This window comes from Misgurnus anguillicaudatus, chromosome 3, assembly GCF_027580225.2.
Source record: "Misgurnus anguillicaudatus chromosome 3, ASM2758022v2, whole genome shotgun sequence".
Lineage (NCBI taxonomy): Eukaryota > Metazoa > Chordata > Actinopteri > Cypriniformes > Cobitidae > Misgurnus > Misgurnus anguillicaudatus.
The window spans coordinates 19,923,257-19,941,422 of record NC_073339.2 but is presented as its reverse complement, the minus strand read 5'-3'; the positions used below and the strand labels follow the sequence as shown (position 1 = coordinate 19,941,422).

The window sequence follows — 18,166 nt, the reverse complement described above, 5'->3', positions numbered from 1 at the left end:
ACATCTCTGTGATCTTTCATCAAAGGATTTTTGCTAAGTTAAAGTGATATCTAAAAAAGTGAATTACTCTTCGCCCGTGACACTCTGAACAATAGTCAGACCCAACCCTATACGCTGACCCTACACTCTCAGAAATAAAAATACAAAAGTTGTCACTGGGACAGTACCCTTTTAAAAAGGTACACCTTTGTACCCAAAGAGTGCATATTAGTACTTCAAAGGTGCACATTGGCAGTACTACAAAGATACGTATTTGTACCTAAATGGTACATATTAGGACCTTTTCCAAAGGGTACTGCCCCAGTGACAGCTTTGTACACTCTAAAAAATGATGTATTGGATTTACTTAAAATATATATGCAACATTTTTGCATCACCAGATTTTGAAGTAATCTCAACTTGGATAATTTTACTCAAAATGAACAAAAAAACTCCTGTGTTTTATGTACTTACATTTTTAATAAGTAAAGAATGTTACATGAACTCAAATATTTAAGTTCATATAACACATCTTTTCTTGTTATTTTTAAGGAAAATTATTCCAAGTTGGGATTACTTAAAATATATATGCACCATTTTGCATCACCCTTTTTGAAGTAATCCCAATTTGGATAATTTTACTCAAAATGAACCAGGAAACCTGTGTTTTATGTACTTACATTTTTAATAAGTAAAGAATGTTACATGAACTCAAATATTTAAGTTCATATAACACATATTTTCTTGTTAATTTTACTTTATTTTGTCGCAATTGTTATAGTAGTTGAAATTAATTATGTTTTTTCTTTTTTTTTGCTTATATTTCAGTTTACCTGGTAACTAAAATTTTTGTGTTACACATACTAAATATGTTAAGTAGAGGTTGAAAAGTTATAAATACTACGTTTTTTGTGTTTAATCTAATTACTTTACTAAGTAATGGTTGTTCAGCCAACGGATCGTTTTTTAGAGTGTACCTGTATTTTTGACAGTGTATTTGCAAAGTATTTATTTTTATTTTCAATATACATTTTCATACACATTGTATGGTACTAACACAGAGTATAAAGTAATCAAGTTGTGAATCTTTTATTTTATTTATTTATTTTGCTTTTGACTGCACTGTAAGCATCACTTGATTCAAAGAAGCCACAGCTTTGCACTGGAAGAATTTGGGACATTATTTGTCCTTGACCGCTTTATGATGTAAACACAGGTGATACTTGTTTATGGATTTGCATTTTATAACAGCACCCATGACACATGGGGATGTGTCTAAATATGTGCAAATCATGTCACGGTTATGAAAGAGCTCATACCATGAAGTACATTTCTGACGTCAAACCACATATCTATTAAGAGACCAATGTTGTCTCGATAAGAGAATGTGAATGCAGAAACTGAGCTATTCTCATGTGTCTACAAGTTTCATACATTAATTTAATATAAATGTAAACAACATTCAAAAAACATTTTTAAAGTATTTTATTTGATTTCTACAAAATTAAAAGCCCTTAGACATTCCCTTAGGCACATATCTAAAGATCTAGTAACAAAGAATTGTACAAATATGTAAGAAAATATTGGATTTGGCATACTGAGGTATTACATAAGCCATGAAACAGTAATTTAATAAATATTAAGTTTTTTTCACTCACAGTAAAGGCATGTCTGTACACATTTATGTTTGAGAGCATTACAGAAGAGGAAATAGCATCAGAAAGAGCACCAAACACAAGTATGGATTTTTTTGGTTTACAAATCTGAAATGACAAATAATCTTACAATCAATCCACACCTCCTGTACGTAAACAAGAAGGTTGTTACGTGGCCATACAGCAGGGCTTTCAAACACCCCGTTGAAAGAAGCAGAACTGGCTTGATGAAATTATTGCTTTCAAGCTGAAAGAGGCTCATAGGTGTGGAAGTGAATCCCTTTAGCACAGGTGATCTTCATTACAGCTCCATTCAGACTTTCATCTGTTATGATTCGCAGCATTCCTTCTGCAATCAGCGATGGCCTACAGAAATACAAACAACACAGATGAGCTTTAGCACACTATTGTGGTGAACCCTGTTTTAATAACACTCTAATTTGCATATTTTCAAGGTTAGTAGGATTGACTGAGAAGATATAGCATGTGATGCATACAAATCTTTGTAAAAGTTACCATGTAAAAAGCACTATAGTTGTCTTCAACTCAACACTTAAAAATCCTATTATCATTTATTCATGTATTCATGCTATTCTGCAAAGCTATACATCTGTGACAAAGCACATAAATATTCAATGAGTAAGGCATTGTATGATTGGTTGCCTGTTGCTAAACACCTCACTCTCACATTCTAGCAATGCATTGTTTCAAATTGTCTATCTGCAGATGGAGCAGGGCTTCATAACCCATGTTAAAAGTGGTGCTAACCCCCTTTCCCTCTGGGCACCCTTTAAAACAGTGGTTCCCAAACTGGGGGCCATCAGTTTTATGACATTTTATCAAATATATTAATTTATCATACATTCTGTGTAAAAAAAAAACTCAGAAAAATAAGGCTACTAACCAACAGCAATACATTTTATCATTTAATATGTTTTGTTGATTTCAAATTTTAAGTTGTGGAATGTTTAATGTCATAACTTTTCTTTGGGGGGCCATGAAGGGATGCACCGTACACAAGGTTGCCAAAAACTTTGAGAACCACTGCTTTAAAGATGTTAACACATCATGAAGAATAGATTAAAAGCCAATTTGAGCATTCATATTCATTACCTATCAGTAAAAGAAACAGGCAAACACTCTTTATAGCAAATAATTCGATTTTGTAGTCACATGCAGACTAAAGCTTAAAGGCGGAGTCCACGATGTTTGAAAAACGTGTTGGAAAAGGAGACGGGCCGACTACCAAAACACACTTATAGCCAATCAAATCAAATGGCGGGTTGTGTATGTGTGGGGCAGGTCTATCAACAGAAGGTCCAGATTCTATTGGGGTAGGGGCGTGTTTGTTTAGGTGATTTCAAATATCAACATTGGCTTTCAAACATCATGGACTCCGCCTTTAAAAATAGTACAGTTTTTACGCATAAGCGATGGTCCGAGTACAGTGCGCTGTGCAGCGGAATTTTGTAAATGCACGTAAATTGTACGTATAGGTCGTGCATGCGGATACAGGAGATGCATTGCATTTTGTCACAATGCGCATGTGTTGATCGTCTGTGTACACATGAGTCAAATAAATTATACTTTGCCAAGGCTGTGCATTCGACCATGTGCATACGTTCGCTTGTGCGTTTTTCAGGCTTAAAAGAAATATAGTCCATTTTTTACACATACGTGAGGGTCCGTGTACAGTGCGTCTAACGCAAATTCCTTCATCAGAATGTATACACAGTAGGTGCACCACCGGATTTTTGTAAACGCTCATACTTTGTACGTGTAGATTGCGCACACAGAAGAATGTAGTATGTAGGCAAGGAGATACGTTGCATTTTGTCGCAATGTGCATGTGTTTAACGTCTGTGTACACATGAGTCAAATAAATTATACTTTGCCAAGGCTGTGCATTCGACCATGTGCATACGTTCACTTGTGCGTTTTTCAGGCTTAAAAGAAATATAGTCCAATTTTTACACATACGTGAGGGTCCGCGTACAGTGCATCTAACGCAAATTCCTTCATCAGAATGTAGGCGTACCACCGGATTTTTGTAAACGCTCATACTTTGTACGTGTAGATTGCGCATACAGGAGAATGTAGTAGGTAGGCAATGAGATTCGTTGCATTTTTTCGCAATGTGCATGTGTTGATCGACTGTGTACACATATGAGTCAAATAAATAATAATATTACAATACTGTGCATTCGATCATGTGCATACGTTCACTTGTGCGTTTTTCAGTCTTAAAATAAATATAGTCCAATTTTTACACATACGTGAGGGTCCGCGTACAGTGCGTCTAACGCAAATTCCTTCATCAGAATTTATACACAGTAGCCTAGGCGCACCACCGGATTTTTGTAAACGCTCATACTTTGTACGTGTAGATTGCACATACAGAAGAATGTAGTATGTAGGCAAGGAGATGCATTGCATTTTGTCGCAATGTGCATGTGTTGATTGTCTGTGTACACATGAGTCAAATAAATTATACTTTGCCAAGGCTGTGCATTCGACCATGTGCATACATTCACTTGTGCGTTTTTCAGGCTTAAAAGAAATATAGTCCAATTTTTACACATACGTGAGGGTCCGCGTACAGTGCGTCTAACGCAAATTCCTTCATCAGAATGTAGGCGTACCACCGGATTTTTGTAAACGCTCATACTTTGTACGTGTAGATTGCGCATACAGGAGAATGTAGTATGTAGGCAAGGAGATGCGTTGCATTTTGTCGCAATGTGCATGTGTTGATCGTCTGTGTACACATATGAGTCAAATAAATTATACTTTGCCAAGGCTGTGCATTCGACCATGTGCATACGTTCACTTGTGCGTTTTCCAGGCTTAAAAGAAATATAGTCCAATTTTTACACATACGTGAGTGTCCGCGTACAGTGCGTCTAACGCAAATTTCTTCATCAGAATGTATACACAGTAGGCACACCATTGGAATTTTGTAACCGTGCATTCTTTGTACGTGTTGATTGCGCATGTGTCGAATGTGTGTGTACACGTACAAGTCAAATAAACAATACTTGGCCAAAGGCTCTGCATTCGACCATGTGCATGTCATCTGTGTACACATATAAGTCAAATAAATGATACTTTGCCAAGGCTGTGCATTCGACCATGTGCGTACGATCGCATAAAAACAGAATATAGTCCAGGCTTAAAAGAAATATAGTCCAATTTTTACCTATATGCGAGGGTTCGCGTACAGTGCGTCTAACGCAAATATCTTCATCAGAATTTATACAGAGTAGGGGCACCACCAGACTTTTGTAACCACGCATATTTTTTATGCACAGATTGCGCATGCGCGTACAGGAGAATGTAGTATGTGGCCCAGGAGATGTATTGCATTTCTTCGTAATGCGCATGCATCGAATGTGTGTGTACACATACAAGTCAAATAAACTATGCCAAGGCTCTGCATTCGACCATGTGTGTATGTTCACGCACACGTAACAACAGAATACAGTCCCATTTTTACGCATACACGAGGGTCCGCGTACAGTGCGTCTAACGCAAATATCTTCATCAGAATTTATACAGAGTAGGCACACCATCAGACTTTTGTAACCACGCATATTTTGTATCCATAGATTGTGCATGCGCGTACAGGAGAATGTAGTATGTGGCCGAGGAGATGTATTGTATTTCGTCGTAATGCGCATGCGGCAAATGTGTGTGTAGACGTACAAGTAAAATAAGCTATACTTTGCCAAGGCTGTGCATTCGACCATGTGCGTACGTTTGCGCAGACGTAAAAACAGAATATAGTCTAGGCTTAAAAGAAAAATAGTCTTATTTTTACGCTTACGCAAGGGTCTGCGTACCGTGTGTTGAATGCAAATTTCTTAAACAGAATGTATACACAGTAGGCACACCACCGGACTTTTGTAACCGTGCATACTTTGTACACGTAGATTGCGCATGCGTGTACAGGAGACTCGTACAAGGCAAAACATATATACTTTGCCAAGACTGTGCATTCGACCATGTACCTACGTTTACTCACACGTAAAACAGAATATAGTCCAGGCTTAAAAGAAATATAGTCCCATTTTTACACATACGCAAGGGTTCGCATACAGTGCGTCTAATGCCAATTTCTTCCTTCCGGACTTTTGTAACCGCACATACTTTGTACGAGTAGATTACGCATGTGCGTACAGGAAAATGTAGTATGTGGCCCAGGAGATGCATTGTTTTTTGTCGTAATGCGCATGTGTGTACACGTACATGTCAAATAAACAATACTTTGGGTGCTTTTCAATATGCTTCCTCGCTCATACGTCCTACATCCTACGACCCAGAAACCGATCAAGCTTCGTCATTTTGTAGGACATCTAAATTCTTTAATTGCATGCACCGTGAGGAGGTAAGAAATGGGAAGTTATGAGGCTTCCTGAGGAGTCATGAATGCCGGAAGTGTTTTATCAACTAAACCTGGACCCTGTATACATTTCCTCCCCCTTCACATCATCACATCTTATATTCTTATATCATCTTATATTATATTCAAACACGCATAGATCTTCGTATTAATTGTTCAATTATCTTAATTGTAGACTTGTTTAAGACAGTATATTTAATATTCATGTATAAACCACCTATCTATATAAATGATCAGTGACTCCTCCATCCTCGTATCTTTCCTCAAAATGCACAAATAAGGATTGAGAAGCACCCTTTGCAAGGATGTGCATTCGAGTGTGAACGTACGTTCGCGCACACATAAAAAACAGACTACACTCCAGATATTATCTGCACTGCGTTTGTGTCAACATTGACCAACTTGTGTCTATAACAAGCGTTTCACAGACATAACAAACATGTCTGGCACAAGGAAAAACATGTAAATAGGAAACATTTACAGTTTGATAAGTAAAAAAACACAGCAGAAAACAAGTTACAAAAACATGAATACAGTTACAGCTATGTAATGCTTTAAGATAGGGTGGAGGAGTACAAGTCAGGTGAAGTTTAACTGCCAAATGTCAAAAACCCTGGAACCAAAACATACTGTTTAATCCACCTGAATCCACCTTAATGGGTGGTACGAAATGAGCACCTAAGCTTACCAGCAAATGCAAAAAAGGTTTAAAACTGATCCGCACAGTTTTTGCACGCAGCATTAAAAGGTCTCCCAGAAAAGTGCCGTTGCATCTACACAGACAAAACGTTTGAAGCACTAAACAAACCACCACAACAATCCCAGACAGAACGTTCCAGTAGCATGCACCGCTGGTTACTTTGATATTGTACAAAAGAAACAAGTAGCCGAATTCAACTCTGTGCTTACTTAAGAACACCGTACTTGTCCATCCTCTGCTTGAATTCATCTTTGTACTTGACAAACTTGCCCATTGTTTCCTCATGCTCAACAGTCTGAAGCAGTTGGGTGTCCACGAAGGCTGGGCACAGTGTGTTGATCCTCACTCCATAATTGCCCTGCTCAGATGCGTCCTGCCGACAACAAAACGTGTCCAAACACGGTCAGCCTAAATTACACACACAGCGCAAAGAATTCGTCAACACACAGGGGTGAGAGATCTTATCTGTGAGCAAACACATCTATTCTCTCTTGTAAGAAATAGCTGCGTTTGTTCTGTGCTCAAAACCACAACCGATCAGCCGGTTTGGTTGTTAGGTGCAGTAGACTGGAACATACCATGTTTAAAGGAAAAGCATTTACAAATGTTCGTCATAAAGTTCACTGGGTTGATATGCTCACCGCCAAGGCTCGTGAAAATCCAATCACGCCATGCTTTGTTGCCGTGTACACCGGCTGGTGAGGAGAATGGAGAAATGCTGTGAGGAAACAAAGCAAACATGAATTTCAAGTATTATTAAAGTTCAGGAGTACAGTAACAATAAGTGAAGTGAATAAACTTCTGCTGTTTCGAAAGAGAATAGTTGATCCAAATCTACAATGACCCCAACCCATATCTGTTTCTTCACAATAGACAAACACAATAGGAGGTACGAGGATATGGCTTTATTCCATATAATGGACAATGACAGTTGTATTAAAATGTGCAAATAGAAAAAACATATACAGGGTTTGAGAACTGCAACTTTATGGCAATGTTTGGGTAAACAATTTCTTTTTTTGGTAACCATCAGTGGAGTACTCCGGGGGCACCTAAAGGGCCCCTACGGTGCAAACAATTTCCATTTTACTGAGGCCTGATCTCCAGTACCTATTTCATGGAAAACTCTAATTCTTCCAAGTCTGAGGAATTCTCCTTTAATTCAAGCATTAAATGTCACTTTTTAAAATGAAGCAGCTCTTCAAAAACATTAAGAGCTAAAGACAGTTTCCTAAACGCATGCTCTAAATGTTATAAAGTGGAGGTCAGGCCAAGGACCCCTTAATGGATAGAGAGGAGGAGTAGTGACCCCCAGTTCATGTTTCAAAACTGGATTTATTATTATTTATAACACATACTTTACATACTACTTGTTATGATGGTTACAGTATGTTATTAAATAATAATTTTGGCATATTTAACTAGATTTTATCATTGGCACATTATGCTCTTTATTTTAAAGGGATGGTTCAATGGTATTTCAAGCATTCTGATTTATTAACACAGTTCTAGGGTTGTTTCTTCATGCTAAACAGAGGCAAAGTGTCAAAAAAGCAGTTGGGCGTGTTACAGAGTATTGAGCCCAGTCTCCTGAAGATGCGCACAAACAGCACGTAGTGTAAAACTCGTGCAATACATACGCCAAATTCCACTTTGGCGTGCATATGATACGCAAGTCCTTCCCATTCACTTAAACGGTGCATCTTTTTTTGTCGTTTTATTTATTGGTTTCTAATTTTTTTGCTATTTTTTACCATTTTCGCTTGGGTTTAGGGTTAGAACAACTTTTTGTTATATAAAAATGACATCCTAACCCAAACCCCAACTCTAACCCCAACTCCAAGCAACCATGGCTTAAATATGGTCAAAACCATGGAGAACCCTGTATATTAAATAACCCCATTAAGCAAATCTAACCCTAAACCCAAGCGAAAATGGTTTAAAAAACAGAAAAAATTGAGAAACCAATAAATAAAACGACAAAAAAAGATGCCCCGTTTAAGTGAATGGGAAGGACTTGCGTATCATATGCACGCCAAAGTGGAATTTGGCGTATGTATTGCACGAGTTTTACACTTCGTGCTATTTATACGCATCCTCAGGAGACTGGGTAGGAGTATTTCTGTGCCGAATGCACTTCGCCAGGGTCCGTACGAGTTTCGGAACGTTTTTTTTTCGATTACAGGTCCAGCTGACGTTTCAGGAGTTTTCTATACGTATCACTTCTTTTTATGGGCACTTCCCCGGAAAACCCTGCCCACCTGTCAATCAGCGGGAGACGCTAGAACTTGCAAACATCTTATCACTCGACACAGCTTTGTTTAATTTCAAAACTCAACAATGGCACGAAAGAAGAAGTGTGTTTTTGGATGTAAGAAAAAGAAAGTCAGCCTTATGGAAACAATGGATATAGTTTATTATCCGGGGTAGCAGCTGAGTTTTGCGTGTGTGTTTGATGCGGTGGATTTTCCCAATCGGGTCATGACGAGTGACTTCTGTCTTATGTTGAAAAGACTTCTGTCTTATGTTGAAAATAGGCACGTGCATATTATATAAATGACACGAACATGTAGTGAATCATAAGTTAAAACAGTGTTGCATAGTGTTGCATGACTTGTACTCGCTCCTCCCGCGGTAGTAACTCTTCCTTTTTCATTTTTTCGTACGTCATCGGAAAGATTCGGTAAAGCTAATCTTTCTTTTATAAATCTGATTAAACTAAAGACTCTTTGGAGATAAAAAGGATGTAATACTACTCTATAGGTACTCCAGATTAACATCAGAAATGCAGAAACAGCATGTGTTACGTGAGCTTTAAGTTTTAGGTTTATTAGCCTATAAATGCATTTTTATTTGATGCCTAATTTCATTTTTCTAAAAACATTAGTTTGCATTCAAACAATATTTGGAGGACCCCTGATATGTTATGGAGTAATCTGGCAATTTATGGACATACGTCAAGCCTTGTTTCACATGGAATGTTACTGGATGTGCAATGATAGTGTCTTTTAGCTTTTAAATTTTGTTATGATAAACAATCTTCACAAGCTGCATCAGCTAAGGGCGGCAGGGCCACATACCAAAGTCAGCACTTAAAATTAAACAGTTCTTGTGTGTTCTGAATGAACACATCTAAACATTAATGCACATCCCGCGAAAAACCCGTTTTAGCACAAAAGGCGGCTCTGTTTCCAATTTTGGCTGTTAACATTTCTATGAGGGCCTCCAAGATTTCTTGTCTGTAAACATGTGAATTGAGGGTAAGATCTAAACCAAACAATAAGGTCATGTTGCAAGACGTGTTTCCATTCATCATGGTTAATTGTTGCTGAATAGGCTAAGTGCCAAAAACGCAATGCTACAGTATATACTCTCTAAAGCCACATGCTAGGATTAAACATAAGATTACCAAACACCAAAGTTGGAAAAACATGTGCCAACAAATACAGACGTGCAATTGTAAAGCAGTAGCCTACTACAGAGCAGTTGTATGTTATATAATATATAAATCTACAAAAAAATAAAATACTGTGAATACTTTTTTTAGTGTATAAAGCAGTAATGTATGTTAACATGTCCATGTGTCATCATGTATGTTAGTACTGTACAAAGTCTAACAGAAGATTTGCATATTGGTTTGTATTTATTGGTTTGATCTTGAGATGCTATTTAGAGAAACTTCTGCTCAACAGGAATAAAGAATAGTTGTCACTTGTTAAACGCAATGTTAAAGGAAAACACCACCATTTTTCAATATTTTATATGTTCTTACCTCAACTTAGAAAAATTGATACATAACCATCCTTTTTCAATGCATGCACACAATCCCTGTATAGCGCGTCCCGAATGCGCCAGCACCTAGCCTCATTCATTCCCTAGGATCCAAACAGGGATGAACCTAGAAGCCACCAAACACTTCCATGTTTTCCCTATTTAAGTAGTTACACAAGTAAGTATGGTGCCACAAAACAAAACATGTCGATCTTCAAGCGTATAAAAATGAGAACAATACTGTATGATGGAAGACCACTCCGTTTTCAGCACCTCGACCTCGGGCACAGTGATATTGACAGAAGTTTGTGCGAGAGGTGGAGGAGTCAGGAGTGATGACGTTACTGCGCTCCGAGGCCGAAGTGATGCAAAACAAGAGCTCCTCCTCCATACAATACAGTTCAATATAGTATAGTACAATCATTTTTTCCACTTAAATCGCCACATTTTATTCTGTGCCACCATACCTACCTGTGCACCCACCCATGCAACAGTCCCCAAAAAGGGAAAACATGGAAGTGTTTGGTGTTTTTTTTAAATTCATCCCTTTTTGGATCCTAAGGAATGAATGGGGCTAGGCTAAATGCTAACACATTCACAACGTGCTATACAAAGATTAAGTGCACGCATTAAAAAAGATAGGTAAGTATTAATTAAGCTAAGTTAAGGGAAAAACATAGTCAAATATTGTTATTTGGTGTTTTCCTTTAAACCAGATTATATTGTACTGTAAATACTCTTGGAATTACTTTCAGAATAAAATATGGGTCTGCAATTTCCTGCCATGTCTACAAGATTTTTGTTGTTTGTAAATAAAATCTTTTTGTAATAAAAAGTGTTTTCAAGTGATTTTCACATCACATAACACTGACAAGCAATGTAAATGAATAAATGTAATTGTAAAATGTGACAAGCAATGTTATAAACCAGGGGTAGGCAACGTCGGTTCAGGAGTGCTGATGTCCTGCAGATTTTAGCTCCAACCCTGAAAAACGAGATGACTCGCCTGCACTGCTGGCCAATGGAGGTCAACGTCCAGACCTGGAGGCATATCTCAGACAGCTCGTTCACTCATAGCATTGTTTTAATGGTGCATTTACTTTTAAATGACCATAACTGGCTCAATTTTCTTACGATTTTCAAACGGTTTGGTTTGTTATAAACGTCAAAGATGTACCTATGACACTGCATACATGTGAATAACTTTCATGAAAGCTGTTAAAGCATCCGGAATTATAGCCACGTTTGTAAGAAAGCCATTTGAAAATTGGTAGACATTTGATCCAGTTATGGTCTTTTAAAAGTACCTGCACCATTAAATGGTATGAGTGAGCGAGGTAAGATGTCCGCCAGCTGATGACATTAGAGACTCCGCCGTAAGACATAGCCTTTATTATACATATCTATGATTTTTAGGTGACTGTTTAGACCTTGATTAGTTCTTCAGGTGTGCTTGATTAGAGCTGGAGCTAAACTCTGCAGGACATCGACACTACAGGACCGACGCTGCTTACCCTTGTTATAAACGTATGTACGTACGATTTATTTTTTTAAGACATCAGAAGTAAGAAGGTGATAATAATTACAGTCACACCAAAAGCGTTTATGGCAGTTGCAGGCGCCTTTTTTGAATGATATTCTACGGGTAGGGCGCGTTTGCACGCTGTTTATACGCGCTGAGCGCCTTGCGTTTTTTTGCCGCCTGCCGCGCACGCGTTTTTGAAGGAGCGCTAAGAGCGGAGAAGCGCCCGACGTCATTCGCGTCTTTGCATTGTCCAATCGAATGAGGGGAGAGGCGGGCCTTACGTTGTAGTGAGGGAAGTTTAAAGCTGCTTTGAAGAACCGGACTCCACTCGTTCACTCTCTCCTGCGTGTTTGTGCACATCTCAACCTCAAACAAGGTCAGAGCAAGCGCCCTCTTTTTAAAGTTTCTGCTATGACAGTAAACAGCAAAAGAGTGCTCACGCTTCAATATTTGATTGACAAGACAGCTGACTCGGTGGTTGCTTAGCAATATGAAAAGCCGCGTCACACTGCTCTTTTTTAAAAAAAGGCAGTGTGTCGCGCCTTGCGTTTGCAAACGTTTAAAGCGCTTTTGGTGTGACTGTCCCCTTAGGCAGCTTGTTTTGTCTGTATGCATTTCTCTGAAATTCGCAATGATTCACATCAGAAATACATTGACAGTTATAAAGATGAATCCTTAAAGGAATAGTCTACTCATTTTCAATATTAAAATATGTTATTACCTTAACTAAGAATTGTTGATACATACCTCTGTCATCTGTGTGCGTGCACGTAAGCACTGGAGCGCGCTGCGACGCTTCGATAGCATTTAGCTTAGCCCCATTCATTCAATGGTACCAATCAGAGATAAAGTTAGAAGTGACTTTTCTAAGCGGATTTAAAAGAGGAACTATATTGTATGGCATAATAGCACTTTTGGGAGTACTTCGACTCGCCTGAAAAGTCCGCTCCCCTTCTCCCTCTCATAATGGGAGAGGGAGGGTGTTACAGCGCCGAGTCGAAGTACTCCCAAAAGTGCTATTACACCATACAATATAGTTCCTCTTTTAAATCCGCTTAGAAAAGCGCTGCGTTTTATTTTGTACCACCAAACTTGCTCGTATAACTACTCGTATTAAATAGGAAAAACGTTGATGTGTTTGGTCACTTCTAACTTTATCTCTGATTGGTAGCATTGAATGAATGGGGCTAAGCTAAATGCTATCGAAGCGCGCTTCAGCGCTTGCGTGCACGCGCACGGATGATGGAGGGATGTATCAGCAGTTCTTGGTTGGGGTAGTGACATATTTTGATATTGAAAATGAGTAGACTATTCCTTTAATCTTTTACATTAAAATATCTTTATGTGTGATAATTGTCAGTGCAAATAGGGAGAGAGGAGGGTGAGGAGAGAGAGCAAGGACAGGGAGAGAGAGAGAGAAGCTTCCATAAGCAGGTGAGAAATTGTTCTGACTGCTAGTGAAGTCAAAGTTGTTATTCTTTCTTATGTAGCTTTATAGTTACTGGATTAGCCTTCAGCGAACATTTTTTGCCTATTTTTGGATAAGAGAAGTTAAAGTGTCAACTTTGCTGTGTTCTCTGTTTTGTCATTTTGAAACTGTAACATAACCAATTTTCACAATGACACTTAAACTTCTCTTATCCAAAAATAGGATGAGATAGGATTAAAAAAATTGTAATAGGATTAAAAAAAATAACTTTATAAAGCTGCCGTAAATGGAGAAAATATATTAGCAGGGGACCATTATTTGATACCCCTAGATTTGGGCTAAGTCCCCAATGTCTACAATGTCTGGCTCCGCCCCTGGTAGTGACAAAACACGCTCTATAGAACAGTTTGTCTGTTTGGGTCTACTGTAGAAACATGATGACGAGTTCCATGTAAGGAGACTTGCGGTGTTTATAGATAAAAAACATTTCATTTTAAGGTAATACAAACAATACAGTTCATTGGGTTTATACACCACTGAAAATATAGTTGTGTTGCATTTCTATTAAGAGATCCTTCTAAAAGTGCACCTTTAAACATTAACAATATCAAGGTTATAGCATTTGAGAGAACGTGAGAGCTGCTTCACCAAATCTCCTAAGAAGATCGCCAGTTACAAGTGTAAAACACAAACGTCATTATTTTTTATTACAGAGAAAGTTGCTTCCTTTACAAACAACATCCCATTTCTAAATCCGAAGGTTGTTTCAATTCCAAATTCTTAAAGCTTTCTGTAGTTCACTAAGAGTTATTACGAGTTCATTGTCAGCTATCGCCGCCATTTATCATCTACCACATCCCCACATGTGCAACACCATATTTCATATCCTCCCTTAAGAGTACCCTGAATCAGTGTGTCAGCTTAAGGCTCCCTGTAGTCAAGAATTTAATCAGTTAAAACTCAACTTTGAGCATCATAATAGCATATAGAAAAGTTTTACTTATTTCTTTGCTTTTAAACAGCTTGAATGTAACTCTACATCATCTCATTTAGTATACACAGATCTATGCATATGCAAATTAGTTCCCGTCTCCAATCTTTCGCACCACCTTGGACTATAGATAAATATGTAAAGAGATGCTACATTCGGCAGGGTTACAGCACTCACCCTGCATGTGTGGGCAACACACTAAAGCAGCTTCAGATCTTCACCTTTTAATGATGCCTAATTAATGTCATTGACATATAAAAAAGCACCTGTCAATGTTTAAATCCTTTTCAAAGGAGCAAGAAGAGCCAAAAACCAAAACTTGCAGCACTAACTATAACCCTAATGAACATTGCTGTAGATTTTTGTGTATACACACTGTGATCAAGCTTCATAATTGATGCCCAAGGTATTTGAAGGCACGTAGGGAACTATCAACCTCTTTCTATTGATAACAGTTCTGCTTCTGATTTATGATTCTAGGACATTTTTGGCATAGTGTTCAAGCTAAAAAGCTGGTGATATTTCTCAAGATCAGTGGATACAGGAGAAATTCACACGGTCGGGTTGTTGTAATCTCTGCCAGATCACAAAGAAAAGATTTACAGTTTCTTGTCCTTAGTTTTTTTTAAATGTGCAATGTGTAACTTTAAGGAAGATCCCTTGACAGAAATGCAATATAATCTACATAACTATATTATCCATTATCAGTGGTGTATAAAGACCTTACATAATGAACTGTATTGTTTTTATTACCTTAGTATGAGCCGTTTTTATCTCCATACCCAGCGGGTCCCCTTGCATGGAAGTCGCCATTTTGTGCTGCTGTGTTTCTACAGTAGCCCCAAACAGACAAACTGCTCTACAGACCGTGTTTCGTCACTACTGTATTTTGTCTTAGACAACAACATGTCTGTCCTGTGGGGACTACTGTAGGGTTCTCTATGCATTTCGGTAAACGGTGGACTGAGCCATTGGTTGCAATTCACAATCTCACTACTAGATGCCGCTAAAATCTACACACTGCACCTTTAATGTCTCACATTTTCAATATTGTGTTTCAGCATTGAAATTTACATCAGTGCACATGCTATGCATTTCAACAATGTATGCGGTCTCTGAAAATCAAACCCATGACATTGGCTAGCACCATGATCTAACAGCTATACACATTTAAAAAACAGGGCAATCTGTTTATTATTCCGAAAATCTAGTTATTGTAGTACATTTGCTTTATGTTTTGTTCATGATAAGATTGCACTTTGAAAAACAAAGGTGTGTCATATTAACTTCAAGCTATTTTTCAAGTAATTAAGCTGTAGACCTGCAGTTTTATTGTGGCAATGATTATATTTGGGCATCGCTGCATACTGTTTCACAACAGACAACAGACACGACATCTGCATTTCATAAGGTCAAATATATCTCCGTATTTACCATGAGCAAATATTTGCCTGATTCTATAGAGATGTCCTATAACAATGTTACGTAATGTCCATAAGCACAGCCATTCTGAACACATTGTTCTGAACATTAAGGCCCATGTTTTCAAAACAAGCATATTGCACCAATCAGAAACGTACCTGCCATGGATGAGACGTTTATGATAACTCCTCCTTCCTTTCCATACTCTTTACTCATGTGTTCCAGGGCTAAATATGTCCCCTTTATGACAGACGTCTGAATAAGAGAACAATTGCAAAAGTCATATAGTTTACAAATGGGGTCATATTTAGCTTTCTAATGACAATGAAATGATGGAGTCATTGCCATTACGAATTTACACATCTGAACACTTTTTCCATGCAAGTCTAACAACCAAGTATTTCGACTGAATGAACATGAAAGATAGTTTTGTAAATAGTGTATCTATCCGCTTCATGTGCTGTTGTGAAATCTGTTGGATCAAAGCGGGGAGGGGTGGAGTATTTTGGTGAATTTGTGACTCCTATATTGTGTGGTTGAATGTTACGCCTGGGGGCACAAAATGTGAAATGATTCACACTTCACTGTGTAAACCATGAGCGTTTAATTTTAAATGTAAGCTTGTAAGGTTTATACTTAAGTAATATTATTTAAGACAAAAATATGTTTTTAACAGAAAATATCCTTTTGAACTCACCAAGTTTACATCAATGGTCTTTTCCCAGTTTTTCTCATTGTTGATCCCTGCATTATTAATGACAATATCCAATCGACCAAACATCTTGACTGTGTTTTGAAAGGCTTCTAAAAAAGAAAAAGGTTAAATCATCATCCGGGCTTTCACCTGTTTCATTATAAATCTTTTATTTCAAGCTGCAACATCAATTAGCTATTAATAACAATGCGCAATGTTTTCATAAGGGCCAGCAGTACAAAACCCAAGCTGCGTATTCGGACAACTGAGTGCTGTTGATCGTCCTGTACCTGTATGTGCCCTCACCTGACTTGCAGCTGCAACATTCCACAAAGCAACATTTAATTAAACTCTACAAAATGTGCGTCGTTAAAAAAACAAGTTATACAGGAACGCACAATGTCACCACCGATTGTTAAAGTCTTGTCCTTGAACGATTATCGTAGTTGAAATAAAAGCAAATAACTTGATGGTGTTTAAACTTTACAAACCATGAACATTCCAGAGTTTGCCCGAGGCATCACGAATCTCTACACAGAGGTATAACATAATTAAAGTTCTCAAACAATGACGCTTTCTTTGTTTAGAAATAAAGATGCGCGCTGCGCTTACAGGTGCGCGAAAAGAACTCTAAAAGTGCATCGTGTTTAAGAAACATATTTTAAAATCTGCCAAACCAGAGAGGATGAAACATGACATTATAAAGAAGGTAGGAAAAGTTTAAGGGATAAGTAAAAACAGGTTACCTTTAAGTTTAACCGCGTCCGTAACGTCACACTGGATAAAAATACAATTATTTTCTCCAAACTGTTTGTCCAGATCACTTTTACATTCTTCGCCAACAGATTGGTTCAGATCTACCAGTGCAACCTGAATTGTAAACATATACATAAATAAGTAAATGATAAATTGCTGAACGAAACTGCAGGGATCCTTCTTAACGCGTCGAATCAATCCATATCAAATAAAACATAGATAGCGTCAGAGTCAGAAAAAATAACCTTTGCTTGATTCTCCAGGAGGGCTTCAGACACGGCTCGTCCGATGCCCTGCGCGCCGCCGGTGACCAAAGCCACTTTCCCGTCCAGACTCATGCTGCGCACCGCCGAGCGCACAGCACACTGCTTTATGTACTAAACCGGTACGCTCGGAGTCAAAAAGGGGCGTGTAGATCAGTACTAAAGTAAACTCAGGCGGCCAAGTGTCATCTTACAAACTATCATTTACACTCGAGAGATTACTGAAGAGATTTGTAAGCGCTCCGGATCGCGTCCTTGGCCACTGTAAAACTGCACACAAGGATCCTGAGGTTCGGGCTTTATGATTATAAAGAACCTTCTGTCGCAAAATATGAGAAATAAATTATTCTTAAAAGTAAACATTAAACTAAAATAAATTATTCAATATGGTATCACTTCGAAAAACCCTTAGCACCTTAATTTTAAAGAGTGTTGAATACCAAGATATACACAAGACACAGAATGCATTAAGAAACATTTTTTTTTTATTTTCAGTCGTTCTGATCTCCATTACTCTTATGAAAGCGGTCGCACTTTACATTAGAGTATCAAGTTACAGTGCTGAGTAGTATTGTATTA

At 38.0% G+C, this 18,166-nt stretch overlaps 1 protein-coding gene across 2 annotated transcripts; it reads right to left on the bottom strand.

Moving 5' to 3' along the window:
- Positions 1-1,449: 1,449 nt before the first annotated feature.
- Positions 1,450-17,727, bottom strand: hpgd (15-hydroxyprostaglandin dehydrogenase). Of its 2 annotated transcripts, XM_055205080.2 has the most exons (7): positions 17,570-17,727; positions 17,315-17,438; positions 16,572-16,678; positions 16,033-16,129; positions 7,378-7,454; positions 6,946-7,109; positions 1,450-2,000 (listed from the first exon to the last, which is right to left on the bottom strand). In XM_055205080.2, the coding sequence occupies exons 1-7, from the start codon at positions 17,660-17,662 to the stop codon at positions 1,877-1,879; spliced, it is 786 nt and encodes a 261-aa protein (XP_055061055.1). In that variant the 5' UTR covers positions 17,663-17,727; the 3' UTR covers positions 1,450-1,876. The 2 variants fall into 2 exon arrangements, with proteins under 2 accessions (XP_055061055.1, XP_055061056.1); XM_055205081.2 differs by lacking the exon at positions 1,450-2,000 and having other exon boundaries at positions 6,947-7,144.
- Between the last annotated feature and the right edge of the window lie 439 nt (positions 17,728-18,166).

Bases quoted from the DNA above. Each gene is read 5' to 3' on its own strand.
- hpgd (XM_055205080.2), bottom strand. From the start codon at position 17,662: ATGAGTCTGGACGGGAAAGTGGCTTTGGTCACCGGCGGCGCGCAGGGC. The intron at 7,455-16,032 runs GTACGTTTCTGA...GTTTCCTCACAG, and splicing joins AAACGTCTCATCCATGGCAG to CATTTCTCCATTCTCCTCAC. The intron at 7,110-7,377 runs GTGAGCATATCA...TGTTGTCGGCAG, and splicing joins GATTTTCACGAGCCTTGGCG to GACGCATCTGAGCAGGGCAA.